The sequence below is a fragment of the Paralichthys olivaceus genome, chromosome 2, assembly GCF_024713975.1.
Source record: "Paralichthys olivaceus isolate ysfri-2021 chromosome 2, ASM2471397v2, whole genome shotgun sequence".
Classification (NCBI taxonomy): Eukaryota; Metazoa; Chordata; class Actinopteri; order Pleuronectiformes; family Paralichthyidae; genus Paralichthys; species Paralichthys olivaceus.
The window spans coordinates 12,483,900-12,499,697 of record NC_091094.1 but is presented as its reverse complement, the minus strand read 5'-3'; the positions used below and the strand labels follow the sequence as shown (position 1 = coordinate 12,499,697).

The window sequence follows — 15,798 nt, the reverse complement described above, 5'->3', positions numbered from 1 at the left end:
GAAAAAGACAAACTGAGGGTTTGAACCAGATCAAAACCAAGATTAGAACATGTGATAATGTAATTTCATTTCCGGCTCTTTTTTATTCTTTTGATAAACACACTACAAGATCTGATCTCATGAATAACTGGTTGAACACGTTTAATATTGCATAAGGGGTAGGTTTGACTTTTCACCACTTGGGGGAGTATTTGTACAAATAAAGCAGGGGAATCATCAGAATTATGGCTCCAACCACCTTATCAAAATACACTGCTCCACATCCTGTCTGTGCTTACAGTCTGTGGTCTGTACACACACAAGCTCCAACCATCAAATGGCAGGAAAAAAAAAAGTTCAAATGTTTAGTCAAATTCTTTTTCAGTTTATTTCAAGATAAAAAATAAAAAAACACTTAAAGGTCCAGTGTGTAAGATTTAGGTCAGCCTCCAGACTCGTTGAGTCACTGTAGAGCAGTTTTATTGTTATATATATATATAGTTTATATCAACATCAAGTCATTTCCTTCTACCTGCTGCCGCTGCTTCCTCGTTGGTTTCATGTTGACGACTCTTTCACATTCTCCTCAGGTGGTTGTAATTGTGGATTCTTGATCTGTGACTGGGAGCGTCTTTTGTTTTTCTGACTGGAGTGGTATTGTTGGATGGCCTGCATGACACCAGAGGCCGTCCAGCGGTGACATGTCAGAGCGTCCTGCAGTGTGAACGGTCCGTCTCTGGTCCGTCTGACTCCTGTACACGCTGCCGTGCTGCGCAGCTCAAGTCCTATCTCGTGCACAACTTTGCGCAAATATCTCTGTGTTTCATTTAGGCACTGCACCTCTGTAGGTGGGAGGAGGAAAACATATCAGCATTCTTTTCAAATTGTGAAATAAGATGCTGAATGTGTTCAATTTGAGATTATTTACCTAATGTGAAGTTGGGAGGCTGGAAGTGAACGCAGCGCAGGCCTGTCACAATAGGCACAGATTTCCCCTCCGGACCCAGCAGGCCTTGCACAGCCATCTCATAGGCCTCCTGTGAGCGCATGTCTACGTTGGAATACCTGTGTAGAAAAATATGAATCTACCTGCATCTATGAAGCACTTGTATTTGTTGGGTCGTATTCCAGGGCCAAGCACGTCAGTGGGTATATATTACAGTCATGTTTGTTATGAGAGGAATTCAGACTAATAAGAAGCTTCAGAGCAAAAACTGTTCATGGAGAAATGAATGAATGTAAAATGCAATTTACATACATTAACATGGCCTTTTGATTGGCTCCCTGCAGCATGGCCAGAACTCGGTTCAGCTTATCCAGTGTGATGTGATCTGTCGAGCACAACAATATCATAATTATAGGGTCTGGTACAATAGGATAGATGTTACATAATATACATTGTAATATAATAACAACATATTAATATGCATAATATGATTTTTTGATGAAAGTGTAAAGCTCATATAAAATTAAGTTGATGAAAAGGACCCACAGAAAAACAGAAATCAAACTGAGGGTGGATGGTGCTTGGAGATGATAATATAATGAGCTGCTTTAATTATTAAGTGAACGTATCAAGTTACTTCAGCTTCATTATTCAACTATCATAATGATCTGAAACACATCAGAGAATGAACTGATGAAACTGAAGAAATATAACAATAACATAATCTTAAATAGTAGGGAACAGTGAGGTATCTCACCATAAGTGGATCTTTCCACAACACGACCCGTGTCAGAGAAATCATCTGTCGCACTCCCAAACGTCCCCTCCACTGTGTAATCCTGAAACGCAGCACACAGAATCAAACCTGTCGAGATTGTGTCTTCATTTCATTTCTCATATGAAACCAATGGAAAATGAAACTTACCCTTGTGATTCGTGTTTTGTAGAGATCGTTCAGGACCTTGTTTCCATTCCCAACTGCAAGAACTGTAGATGAAAAACAGGGTGTGAACTCTGAGAGGCGAACACACAATCACATTTTCTCACATGATCGGCACTAAACTCGCACCTAAAACTCCAGAGGAGGAGGCGTCCAGGCGATGTCCGACTCCGACTCGAACATGCTGGAATATAGGTCCAGTTACTACAACACAGAAGAAAACTCATTTTATGAATTCACTCATGTACAGTCATCATCGTGCACATACACATGACAGCAGCATTTTAGTTTTCTTCAGATATTCCAGCACTTCAGAAGTCAGTGATGAGTCATCAGGCCTCATTCGCTCTGCAGGACAGAAACCCTGAGTGAGCACAGATTTAGTGCTGTCTGTGTTTCCTGCTATGACATCTTTGGTGCAGATTAACAACTGAATCTAATGAGATTACAAAAAATAATAAAATCCATATTCGTGGCAAGTAAAAGTAAGTTTGTCTGACATGTGGTCAGATCTTCATTCAAGTTAAAGATTAGGAACAAACACAAGCTATTTAAACTGACAACACACAGATACAAACAATTATCCATATTGGTCACATCATTCAATTACGTGTAGAAAAGGCATGTGGGGCGCATCATCGAGTCCGTCCTCCCCTCCTTCATCAACCCATGATGCACTGCTGCTACTAACAGGGACAGGGTCTGACGGCAGTCCATCATTCAAACGCCACCTGACCGCTGCTGGCCTCTTTAACAAGGCCAGAGTCCCAATCACTAGACTGCATACATGTCCCCACCTGTGACACTTGAACTTTCCATGGCCAATAACAGTTATACTGTACATACTTCAAATTGTAAATATTTTACTTTCATTTTACAATCCTCTTCTAGTACTTGTAATATTTTTATATTTTGTATTGTTCGCTATTAAACCCCGATTCTAATTCTGATCTGATTTAAAATACAAAGAAATGAAAGAGACTTTTCTACAGAGGATGGAGCTGAACAGTCAGTGGACACACTTACCCAGAGGGTGTTTGGACAGAGCAGGGACAGAGGCTGCAGACAGGATGAGTCCTCTGGGTGTTTCACTGTCACCGCCCGGCTGAGCCAGGAAGCGAATCTCCTGAGGACAAGGCTGCTGTGGAACTGAGTTTAAACCTGGAGGAGACAGAGGACAGCATGATGGAGGGGCGTGTCCTCACCTTTAAGAACGTGTCCTCACATTTAAGAACGTGTCCTCACAGTTAAGAAGTGTCCTCACAGTTAAGAACGTATTCTCGTCACCTTTAAGAAGACTTGTCTCGATGTTGTCCCGGACGAGTTTCCAGTGAACACCGGAAGGTTTGTAGACACAGAACAAACCCTCCAACCTGCGGAGCATGCGAACAGCTGGAGTCGCCATTGAGCTGAGAACCTCAGGTCGTCACGATGTCAACACGCCATGTTTTCTAAACAGGATTTGTTTTACCCTCTACACTGTGACCGGCACTGTACGTTTTGACAGCTGCTTGTCCTTACCGCCCCCTGCTGTACTGGAGGTAGTAGTGACGCATGTGGGAAGAAAGGATGTGACGATGCGGCTAAGCTAAAAAATACAATATTTAAACATAAAAAACAATGAAATGATTAAATGAATATCAATTGATTATTTTCTAGTAATCGAATGAGCTCGTGGCTTTACTATTACTTTAGAAATACTATTTTCAATTCACAGGACATTAACGGCGATGGAGCAAGAACGCCACAAGAGGGCAACAGCTGTCCTGAAACTCCCGAGAAGAGGAAGTAGAAGAAGAAGAGAAGAGAAGGAGGTGGAGGTGGAGCAGAGGAGGAGCAGGAGGAGCAGGAGCAACTGTTTACAACTGAATTCAGCTTCATAATTAATTTGGTAATGTTTACATCATGGTTTACAATGTTTGTAATAATAACTGTAGCAAAGTAAAGGAGTGTAGCGTTAGCTAACGTTAGCTAGCAGCAATTAAAAAAGTAAAACAGATTTTTACGTAGATTGAATTTAAAAAATCATAATCAGACCCTGGATCAGTGATGACGGCTTGTAGTTAAGTGACGTCACATTGTTCTCTGTGTGTGTGTGTGTGTGTGTGTGTTCAGGTTCACCACAAATCATTACCATCTTAGTAAGAAATCAGCAGAACAGCTCTGTAGAATCATCCATGCTTCATTATCCATTCTGGTTTTCCTTTATTTATTCTGTTGTACTCTGGCACTTCCAGAACACCGGGTCGAAACAGGGCCTGACACCTTTTACAATTCAAATCTGTTCTATTTCATTTAATTCAATTCTCATCATTGACATCAGGAAGACTAATAAGACAAAAGCACAGTGCAGTGACCTGTGGAGTTACAGTGAATGTTGAAACCAGCTGGTGATGAAACATGAACTGAACAGGTTTTGTTTAAACATGAATCTGTCTTATCTGTGTGGTCTTACCTGTGTAGGTGTGATGCGGGTTCCTCTGAGGTGGGTGCTGTGGGACGTGAAGGACACGCTGCTGAAGGTGCGCTCGTCTGTAGGAGAGCAGTACTGCAAGGAGGCTGAACGAATGGGCTTGAGCCTCAGTCCTGTGGAGGTGGACGCTGCTTTCCGTCAGGCATATCGACGGTATTCCAGCCGATACCCAAACTATGGCATCACACAGGGTCTGGATGGACAGTCTTGGTGGATGGGGGTAGTGCGGGACACTTTCTCCCAGTGCAGGGTGCAAGACCCAACCCTGCTAAACACGTTGGCTCAAAACCTTTATCATAATTTTTGCAACGCAGAGAACTGGGAGGTAAATGAGAGATGACATGATCCAGATGTCGTTTATGTATGAACGTATAAATGTGTTTCATTTAGAAATGTTAGATGAACAAGACAATGTTAGGATTATTGAAATGTTAAATAATTTCAAGTTGATTTCTAATCATTCTTACTGCAGGACTCTCAAGTCTTTTTCAGACATGAACTCTTGGAAATATCTTGCAGCATCAGAAACATATTTACAGACAGACAACACAGAAAACATCAACTGGTTTTGCCTGATGTCGCTTTCTTTTAGGTATTTCCAGACTCGAGGAAGGCTCTGGAGAGTTGCTCTTCCCTCGGACTGAAGCTTGGTGTGGTGTCCAACTTTGACTGCCGCTTAGAAGCGATTCTACGTGTTTGTGGTCTGCGGTCTTACTTCAGCTTCTTGATAACGTCTGAGGAAGCAGGTGTAGCAAAGCCCAATCCAGTCATCTTTGATCAGGCCCTGCAGAAATGTGGCGCAGCGCCTGCAGGTGTAGCTCATGTTGGGGATCATTATGTGAATGATTACCTCTGCTCTCGCTCTGTGGGGATCCACGGGATCCTATTAGACAGACACAACAAGCAAAACCAACCCGACGTTCCCAGAGAGCATCGGCTCGGCTCCCTGGAGGAGCTGCTGTCATGTCTTCAGCAGCACGTGGATTAATGCCAAACAATCATGTGCTCAAGTGCAAAGCTACTCAGACGAACTGTGGTTCAGTTAGGGAACTCATTGAAGGATTGTAGCCGTGTGTAGCACTTCACTGCTCCTCTTTAACTGATGAAACTCGAACAAATGTTCAGAGTCAAATACTGGATAATATATAAACTCTGTAATTATCATACATTTCTATTGTAAATAAATTGAGAGCCATTAATATTGTTTTTTTGGACATTTTTTATAGTGCTGTCATATGACTACAAAATTTGTGATGTTTAGAAAAACTGTGTGTTTAAAAAAAACATCCTTAGTGCTGAGACTAAATAAAACATTAACAAAGACAGATTAATAAAAGAAGGATCATCATTACGACACTGAAACTAAAGAAAATTCAAAGCTAGTAAATGAAAATAATCATAAGAGCCCAATTGATGCCTTAGCCCTGATGATATTAGGTCATCGCAGATCTATTTCCACCATCATCATTTTCATCTGGGATGATATTTTTTCACTATCCTCTAATGTATTTATAGTGTGAATGATCCCATTGAGACGTTCAGTCAACAGATTGATTGATAATGGAAATATTCATCAGTTCTGGCCCTGAATACGATGCTTAAAAAGACAAATTCATATTTTGTGGCTTAGTAATATGATTTCATTTAGTAGTGAAGTACAAAATAATAATATTTTTTTACTCAACAGAGGCATTTATCATTATTGATTAAAGGAAATGCTGACAAATGAAAATAACCTCATGGAGACAGTGGGTTCCTAAATCCTAAATATAAACAGAAACATCATGACTTCACGTTCATGTCAATGATCGGAGGTGAATTTCGTAACGTGACCTTTTTAAGTGAAGCCTCAGATCTGTCAACCTCCCTAATGATTTGTTTCAGTGCTCAGCAGTGAGAACAAGGCAGGGTTGCTTAACCTTAATACCTTTGTAAATACTCTTATTTCAAACCATCTGCTCAGAGCAGATACTGGGAATGTTGGGCTGAGGATCAAAAGCAGCAGAGGAGGATGGAAGCAGAGGGAATCAGACCAGAGTGGCAATTCAGAGCTGAGCTCCAGCCTCTTATGGGGAATCAGGATTGACATGTGTCCAAATCAGATTTGAAGAGAATCCGAGTTTGGGAAAATATCCAGACATCCATAAAACTACCTTCAATTTACAATAATGTAAGAAGTGGAATGTTTTTACTAATTAGTCTTGTTTTTTCTTTCTCTTTCTCTCGTTTTCTTTTGATTTCATGTGTTTGCGCTGGTTTGGATGTTAAAGGGTATTGTGCAACTTTAGGGAAGCGCTCACAAGAGCTGCTTAATTCAAAGCTGGTTTAGTAGCTCAGCCAGACGGCTCTAAAGGACTCCACAGAAATCCAATTGCAGACATAATGGGATTGCAAAACAAAAAGACAGAGCTCCTCATGCAGAGAGCGAAAGGCAGGAGCAGAGGAGACGCAGCACGTTATGAGGGACCATGTCGACATACAATGGAAACAGACAGCATGTATGTAGTTCAAACCTTTTAATGCCTTAACATGAAAGGATGTAAATTCTGTGAACTCAGAAATGTAAATCAAATAAAACAAAAGGCGATACAGAAGAAGGCTGAAATGTTTCCTTCAGCTATAAAAGCACTCAGGAGTTCAGCTCTTTGTTCAATTGTGCCTCGGGTTCTGGATTTCATGTTGACATTTCTATGTCTTGAAATATTCAGTGGAAGAGAAAAAAAAGTGTCGGCTAATCAGGGGATTTGCAGAAAAAGAAGGGAAAGTGCTTCGGGAAGTGAAAAGGGAGTCACACAACAAATCAAATAACAGATGAAACAATAATTGATAAATAAAAAATGCAAAGACACTTCCATTTTTTAAATTTTTCATTGGAAAAGAAATGCAGATAACAGAGTCTTTCCAACTGTGACAACATATTTCTGACAAAATAAAGGGTGCATCCCCTTCCACATGATTTTATACAGACATTATACATACATACATACATACACATAGAATATGTCTGATGTTTTGATATTTACACATGAATGCTGTAATAACAAACATCAACACATTCTGGATGTAAATATCATCACATACTGTAAACAAAGCAAAGTACCATCCCCTCAGAGTCTCTCGGCATGAAAATACCATCCCATTCTTTTTATGGTGGAATTATTATTACACAAAGCATGAACACACTTTACTGTACATCCCTGTCAGTTTTCATTCCTTCACCAATTATTATTATCATTATTACTAATTATTCCAGTTTTGTAAGAAAAAGTTAAATATATTGTTTTAAACTGACCCTCAGAGGCTTTTCTCACTTTAAAAGTATTTCAAAGCAGATGCAACGCTATAACACACCTGAAATTAAAAGAATATTTTGTGTCTCCTTAAAAACACAAGTTGTGATTTAAGTGCGTGCATGCTTAGAGTGTACGTGTACAAACCGTACATCTCCTCCCCTCAGTGCTCACTCAGGAAAATTAAAAACAAGTGTATTTGGCATCTCTCACTATGTGGACGCTTTTTATAAGTGATTCAGTGTAGAGTAATGAACGATGATCAAACTTACAGAAAAGTGCAAATTTGACCAAAGTTCCTTGGAACAATGTGAACACCCAGGATGTGCAAGTGTTAGTACAGTTATAGCTTGCATTAAAAAACCTCTGGTGCATGGAGCACGTTCAAGTGCAGCTCCGGAATAAAAAGATATTTTCTCTCCAATGCATATCAGAACCACACTGGGACAATTTTCAATTGCAACCTTTGTGTTTACTCATTGATAGAAGTCTTTGTATATCCAGGGTTTTTAATCCATTGGAGTCAGTCCAGTTACAATTCCTACTCCTGTCAGGCGACGTGAGTTCCTTCTTTAAAAACAGATACTAAAACGTTTTTTTTTTTTATAGAGCATCGGTTTTCCCCACCTCCATTTCTTAAAAATATCCTCTGTGCATGTAGAGTTCTTTTGTGCAAAGAAGTTAAAATGACAAAATTAGGAATTGGGGTTTTCTGACTCGAGTCAATGAATTGTTGTCATCCCACAGCCTTTCCTACTCCACATCCACACAGGATGGTTAATTGCCTTGTAAATCTTTTCTGATGTCCTTTAGGTCAGTCTTAAATAGCAATGGAGACACACTCGGAGCTCCTGCACGAGGAATGTGGCCTCAGCTGCATCCTCACAGGGTCAGACAGACCGGTGCAGTTCTAAGTGTATTTCCACAGAATCAAAAGTTTGAAGAAAAACACGTTCTGGGGGCCGCTGCAGTCCAAAAGTCCCAGTCACTGTGCGAAAAAAAACATTTAACCACCCACATCAAGTCGTCTGGAGCAGAACATTCCACTTTGGATGAAATCCTGAGGGTCTGCAGGTCGAACTGATGAGGTAAATGAAACACGCCATGATGCAGACAGCTCGTGTTCAGATGTCTTCTCAAACCACTGAAAGGGAACAGGTAAGTGATTCGTTTCCTCTGAGGATTCTGAGGTAACATTATAGGTTATTCTCATTGTCAACAAATAAAATATGATTAACCCTACCAGGAAGTATAGCCTGATATGGTTAATGTCATTTAGGATGTTTACATCACCAACAGCCTTAGAAATGCACTTTTCTTTTTTAAAAAGAAAATAAATGACAGTACCACTCTCCGATGGATAGCAGGATGCTCCATGCTTCTCTGAGACGTAGTGATGTGCGTGGCTCCGCCTCCGACAGTCCTGTCTCCACCAGCAACTAAACAAAGAACTGACTTCAGTTTCTCAAAATCATTCTGGCATCAGCGTCATCATCTCATATTGCTACGTACGCAAGAACGTGGTGTGTATGGAGGTGGGGGCCATTTTTGTCATCAAGTGAAAATAAAAGACGAAAATATGTTACTTACTGTAAAAGTGTACACAACACCATGATCAGAACACATCCGATAACACACAACACCAGCACTGTGGCAACGGTCTGCTGTCTGTGGTTTGTTGCCACGACAGCGAGCAGGTCGGCATGTTCACACCTCATCCCGACAAAACCCTGATGGCACCTGCAACATGGACACATTAGAGAAACAGTGGTTTATGAAATGGAGGATTTTAAACATAGCCTGTCTAAGATCACACAAGCTTTTATTCTGGATCTAATCACATTAATGTCATGTACTAGAGAAATGCTTTAACTTTCCCAGCTGATTTAAAAAATAAAAGAGCCCCAGTTATGTTCAGTCGAGAGGAAAAAGGTTTTTATGATAAGGAAACATCTCATCTTATTGATGACTAAATTCAGGGAAATTACTGAACACCTTTCATAAAATGACAAGCGGCTCTGTGGCGTAAAGATTATCCGTCCATTCACATAAGTGAAATCACTGAGCTCATGTTTCCTTTGATTAAGGTGATTTCCAAAATAAAATATGGCTGATTTGTGAAAGGTGGTTTTCACATTTGGAGAGAGAGTTTTGTTTTTTCTGCTCATTTACATTAGAGCAAACATCTTCAGTCCAGCATCACTGACTCTCCTCTCTGACCTGAAGCTTCTCCGCAGAAACTACAATCGAGTTTCCCAACAGCCTCAGATCTTCAGGTTGTGTACGACAGAGTTTCGCCCCATCGTTAGTTCCAGAGCTTTAAACGCTCTACCAGGCAGAGCAAGCTACACAGAAAAGTCCAACATGAAGTCCAAACCTGTATTTAAATTGCACATATGTTCCTCTGTACATGAGATAATGTTTATTATAACTGCTTCCATTTCTAGTGAACAACAGATTCATAAATAAGATAAACACTGAAAAAACAGAGAAAAACTAAGCACTTAATAACGTTAGCATTCACATTTCAATGAGTACTGACTTACACACATGCTGGCATCTCCTCCACTATCAGGAAGCGACATGTACCATGGAAGCAGAAATGGCGATGGGAGTCTGGACAGTCGTCGAAATGAGACCAAACAGCGGCCGCCACAAACTCTGTGTAGACAGATGACGAGACGTAGTTGACATACTTGGGAAAGTTTAGGACATCTTTTCTGTTTTTTGACTATTTCCCCTTAAAACCAATATAAGGTAAACTAGAATGGTGCACACCTCCGCCTAGGCCCAACAGCTCCCCATGGATATCAGTCCCCTTAATATGAAATGAATATGTCAGATTATTTTCATCATCATCCATTATTATTCCCTGAGAAAACATCAAATAAACGCCCCTAACGCACAAAGATAAAGAAAGTATTAAAGCAATTCCTGGAACTGCACCTTCGTCCAAATCTGTACCAAACTGTTATAAGTTCTTTCTTGACCTTTGTCACATCTTTTCATTGAGTTTCATGAAAATCAGTTTTAGTAGTTTTTTATCCATCTGACAAACATATGTGGAGGGAACAACTTTACTGTAGTTGGGTGTGGGACACTTTGACATTCTACCTATAAAAGTTCCCCCCTGAACTCTAACCTGTGTTAAAATATCAAATGTAATTCCCGTGCCTTTAGTCCTCGACACAGGTGAATATCATAAATCTAAAAATAGCCTAAGTAGGCACAGACCTGAAACAACAACATGTTCTAAATCCTAAAGCTGAGACCCACGCCACCACGGGGAGACTAAAGTCTTTTGTTCTGCGTTGCGTGTGGATTTGTGATGGCTTACATCCCTCGATGTTCCTGGGAGGGACAGTTACAGTCGAGTCAGGTTAAAGGAAACTCCCAGAGGATACTACAGACAAAACCCTCCGTGCCATCAGGCCTCAGGGGACAGCACCATCCCTGCAGGAGTCCTCATTCTCCAGCAGAAATCAAAGCCTCATTGTGGTTTACCTTTCTTTTCCAGGCGACTGTATCAGTTTTCACTTGGACGATCAAATATCAGGGCAGAAATATCTGGTTAAATGAACCACCCAGACAAAATAGGGCACCTTTTTTTTGTACACTCAAGCTGTACAGTGGAAAACTGAGAAACTGAGTCAAACAAACGTCAGTGTTCCACATGCAGCTGAAACAGATGCCACAGTGTGACGTTCAGGGTGAGAAGGAGGATGAACATCCAGACAGATAGCTGCAGAACAGCCTTCCTCACACAATCCATTCCAACGGTAAATGGGCTTTTGGATTGCAGCCTGCGTGTATTGTCTCCTTCTTTCAGACCCTGTGAAAGCCCTCTGTTGTCCCTGAGGCATCTGCCTAGCGAGCCCTCTCTCGTTCCATGTGATTTTGGCAGCGGAATGACGAGAACGTTGAGACAGAAACCAGCCTTCAGGGCGAGTAAGGTGCTTAATACATAATAACTTAATACCGAAGGTGCAGCTTTTTTTTGATGATATTGCAGAATGCACTTTTCAGTGGCAGCAATCTGAAATGTACCACCACTGCTCCCCTCGCTCATGCTAAGAGGATCAATTATCAGTGAGCGCCACACTGTCTGTATAGTGTTCATCAGGGAGCTTTACAATGTGGAGAACTCCTGCTATGAGAGCAACGCTGCAGTGAGAGTGGATGAAAAGGCGGCAGGGAGGAAGTGAAATACTCTGACTTTTATTCTCAACATGGTTTGACAATGACCTTGAGCTGTTTCCTGCATCTTACTTACTTTTAACTGGAGGGACGCTAGTCGTCGTAGTCGTTGCAGCAGTTGTGGTGGAGGTACTCGTGCTGCTGGTTGTTGATGTGTTCGGAGCCAAAGAAAAGTTTGTTTCAATGGGAATTCCGGCATCGATGAATGTTTCTGCTGACTGATTGTTCTGCCCTGCTCCAAACATAAGGAGGGAATCTGCACAGAGGAAAATAAACATCTGTTAACACATCACACAGGCTGAACTGTGGGATTACAGGAATAACAATAGGATAGGATAATCAAACGAGAATCTAGAAACTCTGATCCAAACCAAGATGTAATGGGTTCTTCCCTGACCCATACCACATCCTTCCACCAGGTTTCATGATAATCTGTTCAGTAGTTTTTGCATAATCCTGCTAACAGACAAACAAACGCTGGTGAAAACAAAACCTCGTCGGGGGGAGGTACCACGGAACTCCTGCTGTGGAAGCACTGCTACACAGACAGTGGACAGATTGACAGAGGACATTTGACTGGACAATGATCCCGAGCCATCGTCTCCATCTTTACACTATGACTGTATTCACCATTAACTGTTTGGATGTCAGCTGTGGTTGCGATTGTCGTGGTGCTGATGCTGCTGGTCGCTGCAGAGCTGCTTGTAGAGGTGTTTGGAGCAGCGATGGAGTATGTGTCGATGGCAACGCGAGCTTCGATTGTTGTGTTGCTCGGTCCGGCTCCAAATGTAAAGAGAGAACCTGCAGTGGAAGAATTAAACATCTGTTGGAAGAAGGTGCTGATAGGAATAAGGACAAATCCCTGCAGGAATGTAGTGAAAACACTCAAGGTTTCACTGTAAACTCACCATCGAGAACCACAGACATACTAAAAGTACCTATAAGAATATAAAAAATATACATGTTACTGTCCCAGCAGGTGTCACATATCCGTCTGTGGTGAACAACCTGAGGGGGAGTCCCACATATCTGCCCCTGTGCTGTGATCATGTGACCCACTCTTCAATGTGATATCGATGCTTCATTGAGTAACTGCTGCCCAACAATAGTAACAGGGTCAAGCATCCACTAAAAGGATGAAACCCAAGCACTATAAATACAGCAGGTCCTGTGAAGACATGTGATCACAGCCAGGGACTGAAAAACACAGACAAGGGTCAAAGGAGGAGAAGCTTGTTGGGAAAAGGTTGAAAACAAAGGAAATATGGAAAATTTCACTTTTTGATTTCTCACCATAAACACATAGAAGATCTCTTCATCAAATAATAAAAAATAAATACATTTAAAAAGGCTGCATTGAGTAATTTACTAGGTGTCATCATAATTAAACCACAAAAAGCTCAACACAACCAGCAAATGAACAGCACAAAGAAAATATTTAAATTGTCATTGTTGTGAATTAATATTATTATCATTATTAAAACTCCGATCACTTTATTCATCCATTTTTAAATGTATTCAACTTAAAAGTCAGGATCATGATGCAGACTCAGGTGAAATCTTGTTTAAATCATCCACTCACCGCTTATGAGTAAAATTGTATCCCAGAAAATCCTCGTCATCCTGACGATTCCCAGCCTGAAACTAGAGAAAGCTGACGGGAGAGTCGCGGGTGTGTGAGAGGAAACTGGTCATTAGTGTTGATGCAGACTCCAGGACACACAGCAGCATCAGGGGAAGACACATGTGATCAATCACACAGCAAATCAGTGCACTGCTGTCACACATCAACATGTGATCAACTGAGTCAAGTGGAGAAAAGTGACTGAGCTCGTTTTCTCTGCGGCAGGAGGAGGAGGAGGAGGAGGATGAAGGAGCGTTTGACTTCACTGTGTTTCAATTGAGGAAACTCGTGTAATCCTGTCAGAGGCCGGCCAATCAGAGGCCGGCCAATCAGAGGCGGGGGCGGGGCCTCGTTTCATTACGACCTCAATGTGACAGATTTGTTTTAATTGTTGTGTCAGGTTTTATTAAGTGGTTTGATTTTAAAAGCGTTGCTCCTGCTCTGTAATCTCCTTTACAGGACATCATGTGACACTCTTATATTATGTAAAGTCACGATTTAAATTCAAATGACATCTTTAATGTGATCTACAGTACATTAGAGCCCCTGTAATGGAGACTGTATCCCCATTTTGCATTTATATAAGTTAGAATTTGAATTTTATGTTGCGGAGGACATAAAACTCTACAATTGTGGAAACTTGGGATTCAGATTACTTGATTTGATTGATTGTATCATTGAATAGTGCACATTAAGGCTTATAAAACAAAATCATTTTTTAAAAAAGGAAGTACTAAAAGGAAAGATGCTGCATTAATGACAAAACTAAACACATAAACCATTTGAGCTTTTTTACTCATCTGATTTTCAGCTTTAAGATATAAATAGAATCATTAAGTAAGTTAACAGATTTTTTTTCTCTGGGTTCTAAATCAACAGGAGAGAAAATAGATCTGTTCATTCATCTGTCGAACTGTTTAATCCACAATAAGATCTCATGAGCCAAATTAGCCAAATTCCCATGAATTGCGTTGAGGATATTTATGAGCTTCAACGGACAAGCTGTAAAGTTTTTTGTGATTTTCTGAGTTTGTCTTTAGTGCTGCTGTTTCTATCAGATTCAGAGAAGCTGCCAAACTTAGCAGGGGGACGGCAGTGAGATCAAATCAAACTGTTCCCAAACTGACTTGTAGTTTCCTCTATGATAAAATAATCATTATTTTCATCCCAATAATACATCATGTGTCTCTCTCATCAGCTCCTCTGCTTCTAAAGAGGAAAATATCATCTGTTGAGAAAGACTGAGATTAAACACAGGAATTTACTTGATTGAAACTTTTCACGGTTGCATAAGTAACTGTGTTATATTCTGTAAAAATAAAAACGTATGAGAGGGGATGTGACTGTAGTTATTTCACAGTCATCTGAAAATGTGACTAAACTAATTGATCCCTTAATGATTATGTCACCTAACTATAAACCAACTATATTAATTTGCCCTCTTTACTAACTACATATTTTCTTACCCACAGATGTTCTGATTTGATCTGTCTCTCACTCAGTTACTAGGAATCAGATAATAGTTTCCTATATTGTACAAAGCAGTCTGCCACATGTCGATCCAGCACCACCTGCTGGACAGCAAATCAATCAAAAAAATATTTATTTAATATATATTACCACTACTACTACAACTACTACTTCTACTACTACCAATACATCTTATAATGATAATAATAATATTACAGTGTTGACCTTAAATAGATGCATGGCTGGATTAATAATAATAACAGCTTCCGGTTCATTGCATTTCTTTTTGCAAAATTAAAATTATGATAAAATTCATAATAATTACATGTCATTTTATAATGCATAACAACCTTGGGCTGATATATATACTCCAGCAAAGGGGTACATGCTTGGTGCATATATTGTGTATGTGATGCTTACTAGAGGTCAACAGGTTAATATGGCAGTGGTGTCTGTACATCATCTATCTATCTATCTATCTATCTATCTATCTATCTATCTATCTATCTATCTATCTATCTATCTATCTATCTATCTATCTATCTATCTATCTATGTTGGTATGGAAAGAGACACATGTGTTACCTGAATATCTCTCATCACATTTGAATGTGTTTATACTACACACTGTTGTGTCTGTGGACCCACTCACTGTAGATGGAAGTCCAGACTGTACTTTAAACCTCCACCTCTGTCCAGAGATGGAACACTACTATTGTCACGGGAGCATAATGTATGTAGTGCACGCGGTCTCTCGGCGTGTGACTTTACCTTCATTCATCTATTTATTCATGAAGTAAAAACCCTGTTGTGTGTACGTCACTGTGTCTGATGGAACAACCTCTCCAACCTGCCTGCGTAAAGGCCCATGTGTTGATCT

General features: G+C 40.4%; 3 protein-coding genes across 4 annotated transcripts; 1 reads left to right on the top strand and 2 right to left on the bottom strand.

The window, feature by feature from the left end:
* Window positions 1–343: 343 nt before the first annotated feature.
* trub2 (TruB pseudouridine (psi) synthase family member 2) lies at window positions 344–3,426 on the bottom strand. The gene is made up of 8 exons (XM_020101426.2): window positions 3,153–3,426; window positions 2,892–3,026; window positions 1,995–2,069; window positions 1,851–1,912; window positions 1,683–1,764; window positions 1,238–1,310; window positions 908–1,044; window positions 344–821 (listed from the first exon to the last, which is right to left on the bottom strand). Exons 1-8 carry the CDS (start codon window positions 3,268–3,270, stop codon window positions 538–540), a joined length of 966 nt encoding a protein of 321 aa, XP_019956985.2. The 5' UTR covers window positions 3,271–3,426; the 3' UTR covers window positions 344–537.
* Window positions 3,427–3,618: 192 nt separating this feature from the next.
* hdhd3 (haloacid dehalogenase-like hydrolase domain containing 3) lies at window positions 3,619–5,537 on the top strand. The gene is made up of 3 exons (XM_020101533.2): window positions 3,619–3,756; window positions 4,329–4,663; window positions 4,931–5,537. The coding sequence occupies exons 2-3, from the start codon at window positions 4,334–4,336 to the stop codon at window positions 5,324–5,326; spliced, it is 726 nt and encodes a 241-aa protein (XP_019957092.1). The 5' UTR covers window positions 3,619–3,756; window positions 4,329–4,333; the 3' UTR covers window positions 5,327–5,537.
* Window positions 5,538–8,629: 3,092 nt separating this feature from the next.
* On the bottom strand, window positions 8,630–13,583 carry tgfa (transforming growth factor, alpha). 2 transcript variants are annotated; one of them, XM_020101450.2, is made up of 8 exons: window positions 13,408–13,583; window positions 12,734–12,763; window positions 12,456–12,626; window positions 11,902–12,081; window positions 10,175–10,289; window positions 9,219–9,368; window positions 8,976–9,067; window positions 8,630–8,772 (listed from the first exon to the last, which is right to left on the bottom strand). In XM_020101450.2, the coding sequence occupies exons 1-8, from the start codon at window positions 13,445–13,447 to the stop codon at window positions 8,765–8,767; spliced, it is 786 nt and encodes a 261-aa protein (XP_019957009.2). In that variant the 5' UTR covers window positions 13,448–13,583; the 3' UTR covers window positions 8,630–8,764. The 2 variants fall into 2 exon arrangements, with proteins under 2 accessions (XP_019957009.2, XP_019957010.2); XM_020101451.2 differs by lacking the exon at window positions 12,734–12,763.
* Window positions 13,584–15,798: the final 2,215 nt, after the last annotated feature.

Bases quoted from the DNA above. Each gene is read 5' to 3' on its own strand.
- tgfa (XM_020101450.2), bottom strand. From the start codon at position 13,447: ATGACGAGGATTTTCTGGGATACAATTTTACTCATAAGCG. The intron at 12,764-13,407 runs GTGAGTGGATGA...ATATTCTTATAG, and splicing joins TACAATTTTACTCATAAGCG to GTACTTTTAGTATGTCTGTG. The intron at 12,082-12,455 runs GTGAATACAGTC...TCCTCTGTGCAG, and splicing joins TGACATCCAAACAGTTAATG to ATTCCCTCCTTATGTTTGGA.
- trub2 (XM_020101426.2), bottom strand. From the start codon at position 3,270: ATGGCGACTCCAGCTGTTCGCATGCTCCGCAGGTTGGAGGGTTTGTTC. The intron at 2,070-2,891 runs GTAAGTGTGTCC...TCTGTGTTGTAG, and splicing joins TCTGTCCAAACACCCTCTGG to TAACTGGACCTATATTCCAG. The intron at 1,045-1,237 runs GTATGTAAATTG...TTTTCTACACAG, and splicing joins AATCAAAAGGCCATGTTAAT to GTATTCCAACGTAGACATGC.
- hdhd3 (XM_020101533.2), top strand. From the start codon at position 4,334: ATGCGGGTTCCTCTGAGGTGGGTGCTGTGGGACGTGAAGGACACGCTG. The intron at 4,664-4,930 runs GTAAATGAGAGA...GCTTTCTTTTAG, and splicing joins GCAACGCAGAGAACTGGGAG to GTATTTCCAGACTCGAGGAA.